Below are 8,172 nucleotides of genomic sequence, written 5' to 3' on the forward strand. Positions count from 1 at the left end.
GGGGGGGGGGGGGGGCCGGGGGGCAGTGATATATGTGAGCAAACACATTATTTCCCGGTGTCCCACAGCAGGGTCCTCCCTTGTGTCCCTGTCTCACACCCCCAAGGTGATGAACACCCCTGCATTATCCAAACTAAACTCAGAAGGCAGAGGACTAAAATAAATCATGCCCCCCCCAGCGCAACTCCCAACGTTTTGCTTAGAAAAACTTGGTCAGAAAAACTATTCTTCTGCTAGTCAAACCCCTCCCCCCAATTCCCTCTAAAATATGTATCTTCATAGGTGCTGCATATTTATCTTCACCGAGGGACGCATTTGTCATTCTATTTATCTCCCTGGATCCCAGCAGCTGCAGCCCCAGATCCATTTCATCCGCCACAACGTACATTATCATTTTTCTTTCGTCGCAGAAGTGTCGCCAGAAATCCTGCAAAATCTCCAGCACTATCTATGCAGCTCAGCATCACGCGCTCATCCCCTCCCCTGCCCCTGTCCCACCACAACTTGCTGTGGATAGTAACAAGAGGGGACGAGATTTTGCTCCTGCCCTGACTCCTGTGTTTGGAGGCAGAGAGGGCCAGGAAGGCAGGAGCAGAAAAGGGGTGTGCGTGTGCACATGCGTGTGCATGTCCACTTTGCCAAACAGCTTGGCTGTATCCACCAGACTAAAGGCTGTGCATGTGCAACGAGCGACATCTCACACCAGTTCCCAGCTAAGCAGCCCAGTGATTAGCAGGATTGATTCTGTCAACCTGCCAGCCTTAAACACCAATGGTTTATACCAGTGGAGACCACAGCAAAAACCCAGCTCTCCTTGCTGGAAACAACACAAGATGCTATAAATGAGCTGGAGCAGCCAGGGCCTGCGTGTCCCGGGCAGCCCAAACCAAGCCCGATCCCCACACCAAAGCACGGAGGGAGAGGACCAGGCCAGGCATTTGGCAAGCAGCAGTCTGGCTGCAGATCACGCCCTCTCCCCGGCATCCCCCTGCATGGTGGCGTCTCTCCCCGCCAGCTCCGTGTCTGCGTTGCTGGGTGCCTGCCAGAGGAGCGCTCGTTCCAGCCCGACCATCAGGCAGCTCGTGGGGCTCAGGAGCAGCCAGCCCAGCCCATGCCCTAGAGTCCAGCCCTGCCCTGAGGAGGCGTCGGGGTGGCAGCCCTGCATCGCTCCCAACCCGCCAGGCAGAACAGAAGCCTTTGAAGCATCTCCCTCCTCCTGGCACTGCCTCCCTTTGATCTTCCCTTGCGCTTCCTGCCTTCCAGGCAAGGAGGCTGTAAAAGTTCAGCTTGGAGTCAGTACAGCCGGGCTGCTCCCCAAGCCGCCTGCCAGAGGCCGATGAGCGTGCCCCGTGCCAGCTGGAACCCGACCCCCGCGACGAGGCGGGAGGGGTGCCAGTGAGCAAACTGGGAGGAAGGCGGCAGGACAGCTGGATTTTTATAGCTGTTCTGGAAGTGTCCCAGGGACGCAGCCTGCCACCTCGGCACCCCAAGCCTTCAGGAAGCCGACCCCAGCCCCCAAGAGACACTCTGGAGGCTGCAGCTACCCATGGCCACAAAAGCTATCCAGCGAATCTGCTATCCGCAGAAATGCGGGCAGGGCTGGGGGCATGCTTGGAAGTCACAGGCAGCCGGGGGCCGGCAGACATTCCAGTCACGCGGTGGCTCCGGCGGCTCCGCTGCTCTCCGCAGCTGCTGGCTGGAAGCAAAAGGCTTTGTGCCTCCTCCGCTTATCAACGGGTGAACACGGGGACAGCTCTCCTCCTGCAGGGAGAGCCCGTCACCTCCTATCAGCCAATGCAACGCAGCACCGGCTTGGCAAGGGCCTTGTCGAGGCACAGGACCCCAGCCAACAACCAGGCACTGATAGAGGCTTGTCTGCACCATGCTGCAGAGATGAGCAAAAGAGCCCCCCAAATAGCCAACGGTCCCCAGCCAGGAAGTCACTCCCGTTGCAGCCAGAGGCATCATAGCAACAAGGTACACAGAGACATGAGCCAATGGCACCTACACAAAGCAATGATGCATGGGCTCACAGGGCAAGAGTAGGGCAGCACTGCTAAGCCAGGTCTCTTCCAGCATCCAGCACTCAAGCGATCAAAATTGGGTGGTGGATGAGTGAGGGGCAGGGGAGCACAAACGCAGGAGTTGAAGCTGCTCAGAACCAAGGAGTCGCTGCTTCTTAAACACCATCCTCCTATTAACGAGGAATTAGCCCGTCTAATATGCATCAGTCCCAATGAGGAAGCAATGCAGTGACCAGAGAGCTTAGTGTGTTAGCGGGGGCACAATGTTGTGGGAGATACGCAACGGACTGAGAGCTTGCTGTCAAGGTATGACATGTGCAGGGACACAGGGAAAGATGGTGGCATGTGTGAGGAGTGGGAGGCCCCAGGTCAAAGAACTACAGGAAAGGCTGGGGGCGACCATGCTATCCTGTGGGGAGGGCAGGAGGGGCTTTGGGGCACAGGAGGATTACTCTTCCCAGGCCCTAGATCCCAGCTCAGGCCTGTCCTGGGACAACACAGCAGTGTGGACAGACCTGGTGTACCAGAAGCCAATGTGCATGTGTTAGTCATGAACATGCCTGCAGCAATTGCACACCCCATCATGTCTCCCAAAAGACAGGCAAAGCACAGAGCCTCTTCCTCATTAAAGCCCATTCTCCTGTTGTCCCCAAATCTCCATGTTTCTACTCCACCTAAACAGACACATGCCAAGGGAAAAATCATGGGCAGAGGGGACACCAGCAGCTACCTGTGCCATTCAGATGTACCATGTAACTACAAGGGGCAAGTCTGTCCTGGCATACAGCACCTTACCTGAATGACTGCTGGCAAGACCAGCTCTGGGAACCCAATGCTGTAGGCTTGGCTGTGGACATATTCAAGAGTCAGGTCATACAGCTGCTCAATGAGTCCATCCTGGGGAGAGGGGTAGAAATAGAGAGCAATGACATCAGAGCCAAATCCCAGTACATGGCATACTGTGCCATGGTCCTGAACTCCCAGGCCAGGATTAAGGTTCTGGGTGGAAGGAGTCATGGGCTAGCAGAGCTGAACCCTTCTGACACCGCATAAGGGGACCCTGGATGCACTGCACATGCTCCTTGAGGATCAGCTGCCCTAGCTGAACCGGGCACAAAGCTACTGGTCTCTGCTTGGGATTTTCATGAATGTGAGCTGGGGGAACAAGCCCCCTTACTTGATATACCCCTCAACACAGCACAAGAGACAAACACGTGACTGGTCTAGCTGCACCGTGCATTACAGAGTGACCCCCTCGGGAAGGCAGAAACTCCCCACAGAAGGGGTCTGCACTCACTCGGAAGGCTTTCTCCTGCAGATTGGCATTGGAGAGCTTCAGGATCACAGCGAAGTTGATGGGCTTCAAGCTCATGCGGCCTGGCTTCTTATTGAAATCCACCTGCTGGAAAATCTGCAAGAGAGGAAGCAGCCGATGTAAAGATGGTGGCACTGGGAAGAGGGAGCACAAGGCCTCCTATGGAAAGACCAGGCAGCCACAGGTGGCACTGGAATGACTCCCAGGGACAGGCCAATACTGCATGTATACACAGGGACACTGAGACAAGCAGAGGCGAGGCAACTCAGTCAAGTCACAGAATCAATAGCAGAACTAGGAACACAGCCCAGACACCGTGACTCCCACTGCCCTGCTCTATCCAGTACCCTGCAGTCCCTCCCGAGAGACCTAATCTCACCCGGACAGAAGAGTGGTGCAAGTCAGAGAGCAAGTGTCTTGCCCCATCAGAGCTTTGGACACACATGTGCAATAGCTGCTGCAGCAGCACAAAGGGCAGCAAAATCTGTGTTAAGCAATGACCCAAGGAAATCTGAAGTTTGCCCCAAGTTGCCAAAGCTCAGCTGTTTTATTAAGGCCTGAAAATATTCAAGCCATCCTGAGGTAATAAGCTGCTTCATGCTGGCAAGGTCCCAGCACAGCCTTCCGCACAGTCTCATTAAAACACCCCCCCATGTCTATTAACCTTTTGTTTCCAACTAAAACCAACCTCTCCCCTTTCCCCCTAGGGAGCATGAAGGCTGGCCAGCCTGGGTAACAAGGCCCCTGTATGCATAGTCTCCTCCTAAGTGTCTCCAACTGGCGCAGCCAAGGCCAGTCTGTCACCAACATCCTGGTGCCCTTTACATATGAATGCATGAATCCCGGGGACACATGGGAGAAACCTGTCCCTTTCCAGGGGCCAGGCTTTCCAGGGTCACCCCCTCCTCTGGAAACAGAGGTCTCCCAGACCACGAGGTTGACCCAAACCCCAATGCTCAGGCTCACAATGTCAACCCTCCAGCTGGGGTCCTTGATATGACCCTCCCAGCCCTCCCCAAGCAAGTGCTGGAAGGGCAGGTTGACAGGACAGGGTGATGGGGCTCTCTGAGGCAACCCCTCCAGTGTGGTTTTCATTAAAAGCTGTATTCATTTCAAACCTTCGTGCCTGGCACCAAGGCGGAGGCATGCGCAGCCTGCTCCTGCTGCCCCACACACAGGGAGGAGCTTTCCAGCTTCCCTTGGGGGATGTGGGGAAATGGGCTGACAAGAGTCTCTATTCTTAGCTTCCCATAAAGGTCACTCTCTGCAGGACGTGCCATCCCCAGGAGCTGAAATGCGCTGGAAACCCAACAGCTTTCCTGGGAACCCAGCCTGGTTCCCTGCTGCCCTGACAGTCGTGGGCGATCCTTGGCACACCCTGGGCTATTCTGGGGGGGGCCAAAGCCACGACATGAGGCATGTACTGGGATCTAGGTAGTGTCAGCTCTGAGTAATGACACCCTCCAGGACAGGGAGCTGCAGTGAAAGGTGGCACACCACGTGCCCCTGCCCAAGCACTCAGGAGCATGGCAGAAGGGACCATGCGCCCGGGTCAATCCTGGGCTGCTGTGGCAGAGACACCAACAACTGACCTAATGGGGGACGATTTGGGGAGCTAGACAGGGGCTTGTTTTCACAAAGGCCCAATAAACTGCCCACCCCTGCCAACCTTCCTGGACAGGCAACCTTCAGTGAGGGGGCAAAAAGCTCTCTATCCTGCTAGCCTGGTCCAGCCCAGCCCACATACCCAACAGCAGCGGAGGCTCCACATCCCCGTTGCAATCCCACACGACAAGGATGCCTGGTAGGCATCACACCAGCAGTTGGTACCCCCCTCCCCAGCCCTGGCAGAGGGGCAAGGCAGGTCGTGCTCTGGCTGCTGAGGCAGGAGGGTCCAGGTCACTGGCTGCCCCGAGGCCAGAAACGTGCACAGTGAGCAATCGATGCTTTGCATTTGATTTGTCAGCCCCGGTTTATTTGGGAGGGAGGGACAAGCTTGGTGGCTTGTGAAAACAAAGAGCCCTGGGCCTGGGGAATCGATGCTATAAATCTCGTTATGCACGGTTATTTCTTTGGCCAAAACAGCAGTATTGATCCCCAAGGTCAGACACATTACAGCGCCAGGCGGCAGGGCCGTGCATGCTGGCGGCAGAGCGGGGGCGGGCGGGCAGATGACTCGCCGGAGAGGCCAGGCAGCCGAGCTGGATGTGCGTTGAGGGAATGGCCACGGCAGGAGGGATGGAGGCTTGTGCCCAGGCTGGGGGCAGGGACAGCGGAGGCATGCTGGGAAGGACGCGTAGAGGGAGCAGACAGGAAAGTCTCAGGTCAACCAGGCTGAGGCAGAGAAAACCAGTCAACCAGGCTGATGACAGCAGACTGCGGGGAGTACAGTAGTCCTGCCCCACCTGCAGGTCACTCATTTGTACCCCACACTGCCAAAGAGTCCCTGGCCCATACCAGCCTAGACGATGCCAAACCCCACCATGGTGCAAACACAGTTTCTCCACTCCTGGCCGTCCCCATCCTGCTTCTGCTGCCTTACAGCTCTGTCCAGGTCTGTCAGCATCATGCTTGGACATCCCAAAGCTAGGTGCCCTGAGTGCGAATTCCCTTCTTCTCTCCCGTGTCAGCCCAGACGCAGTTCAAGACCCTGGGACTAGTGTGGTGGGGGCGGTCTTCTCAGCCTGATCCTCTTCTCAGCCTCTATCCCAGGAGTGGGCAATTTTCAGGCAGAGGGCCGCTTACTGAGTTTTGGCAAGCCATCAAGGGCCGCATGACAGGCAGCCGGGGCAAGCCCATGGGCCGCATTTTGCCCACCTCTGCTGTATCCCAACACATGGGCTAAGGAGCGTGGCGATGTGGACAGAGGACATGCTTCTTCCGTAGCACGTACAGCCTGGGGCCACAGCCGCAGCAGAGAGGGTCTGGGATTTGTGAGGTGCGGAGCCGGCATCCTGCCTGTGTGAACTGTGGCAAGACTCTTCCCTGCCTCAGTTTCTCCATCTGTGGAGTCAAGATGACCGTGGCTGCATCTTTGCCCTCTCATGGCTGAGAAGTGCCATCTACAAAGCCCGGTGTTATCAACTGCCCCTGCTTCGGCTGAGAGCCTCAGAGACACAACCAGCACCTTTCCTTCCTTCCTTCCCCTCCCACCCCCTCCGCACACACCCGGGAGCCTCTCTGAACAGCCCACTGCACAGCCCAGACTAAACTCCAGCCATCTGAGTGTCAGCCGAGTGAAAAGCTCCTGCCTTTCTCCGCGTGGCAGGGCTAACCTGCTCCCCACCCCCCTGGAGGAGCAGCTAATTTTAAATTGGCACGCCAGGCCTCCCCATGGGGAGATTTCCACCTTGTTTACCCACACTTGCCTTCCAGCGGTCGAGCCGCCAATTCTCTCGCTGCAGAAACAAGCTCCTGTCACAAAATAATTGAAGCGCTGAGAAAGCGCTGGGAACGTGCGGCCCTGAAAGGGGAAGAATCCGAAATAGGCCTTCCCCTCCCCTCCCCGTTGCCTCAGCAGCACAAAAAGGCAATTTTTAGATAGCTTCTCCCAGCCGATCCCCCTCCTGGAAGGGCCAGGCCCGAGCGGCGCTGTGGCTGGTTGCCTCTGCTGAGGAGCAGAAGTCCCTGTCAGGATGAATCAAGAAGCCGGCTCTCATTTCCAGTGGCAGGGGCTTGGGGAATTCCTGTGCCTAGAGGAATCGCACAGACATTCAATCTGACATCTCCTGAAGGCTCTGCGGTGACAGGGGCCGGGGGAAGGGGGAGAGGCGGTGAGCGGTGGGTTGCCTTGATTGCACCGGGGGTGGAATTAGCATTATCACCTCTCGCCGCCAGCTAAAAAAACCAAACAAAAAAAAACACTTGCCGCTTCGGAAAACCCGAATTCTGGCATTGCAAACAGGGCGCTCCCCACACAAAGATGTCGGCTGCAGCCGAGCCAAAAAACGCAAACAACGACGGTGCCGCAAGCTCCAGAGTCCAGCCCCTGGGACCACCAAGGCTCTAAAGGACCCTCCGCCTCACCCTGCCCTGGAAACTGGGCTGTGTATGGGTCTGCCCGGGTCTGTAGAGATGATCTTATCATTAAGAAAGTGAGCTGGGACTAGGGAAACCTGGCTTCACCTTGCGGCTCAGCCACACGCTCTTCAGGTCACTTTGAGCAAGTTCCATCAACTCTCCGTGCCTCAGTTTCCCCGCTGGGGATAACCATCCCACGCTGCCACCTCAGGGAGGATGGCTGGCTGCAGAGGCAAAGTTGTGAGGGGGCTGGGAGGGAGCTCATGCACTTCCATGCTGAGAGGAAGGAGGACGGAGATGGACAAAGACCAAAAAAAGCCCACCCTGAAATGCTCTACTGAAGCACCCAATGGATGATGTGGGGGAAGGGAGCGTGGGGGAATGGATGTGGCGGATGCAGAGAGATGAAAGGGTTTTCCTGCATGCTGATCACCCCACCTTCTCAAAGGCAAGGCGGCATTTTGAACGAGCACCCAAGACAGCACCCCTCCCCTCAGCCCCCGGCCTGGCCAGGCTAAGCCGAGGCAGCGCCTTGCACACGCGGCAGCGTCGGATGCGGTCGGAGGCCTGCGGAAGCCAGGAGGAAGTTCAGCGTGCGGTGCGGTAATGCCTGGCTGAGGCCGATACGCAGCTTGTCACCAGCCTGCCATGGGGGGCGGGGGGGTAGGGGGGAGGTCTACGTGAGGGTGAAATGGGAAGAAAGGGGAATGCTTTATCTCTTGGAGCCCGAAAGCACCCTGCTGAGCAGGGAGGAGATGCCTCTGTCGCTCAGGCAGGCTGGCAGGGGCTGAGAGAGAGAGAAAACGGCAGAAG

General features: G+C 57.0%; 1 protein-coding gene across 1 annotated transcript in view; it reads right to left on the reverse strand.

Moving 5' to 3' along the window:
* Positions 1-8,172, reverse strand: part of NOC2L (NOC2 like nucleolar associated transcriptional repressor) — a 94,655-nt gene that overhangs the window by 43,523 nt on the left and 42,960 nt on the right. The window contains exons 15-16 of the mRNA XM_019511553.1: positions 3,322-3,435; positions 2,820-2,921 (exon numbers count right to left, since the gene is read on the reverse strand). Coding sequence (XP_019367098.1) covers positions 2,820-2,921; positions 3,322-3,435 — 216 coding nt within the window. The remainder of the gene's footprint in view (positions 1-2,819; positions 2,922-3,321; positions 3,436-8,172) is intronic.

The sequence above is a fragment of the Gavialis gangeticus genome, unplaced genomic scaffold (assembly GCF_001723915.1).
Source record: "Gavialis gangeticus isolate Ggan-Ray unplaced genomic scaffold, GavGan_comp1, whole genome shotgun sequence".
Classification (NCBI taxonomy): domain Eukaryota; kingdom Metazoa; phylum Chordata; order Crocodylia; family Gavialidae; genus Gavialis; species Gavialis gangeticus.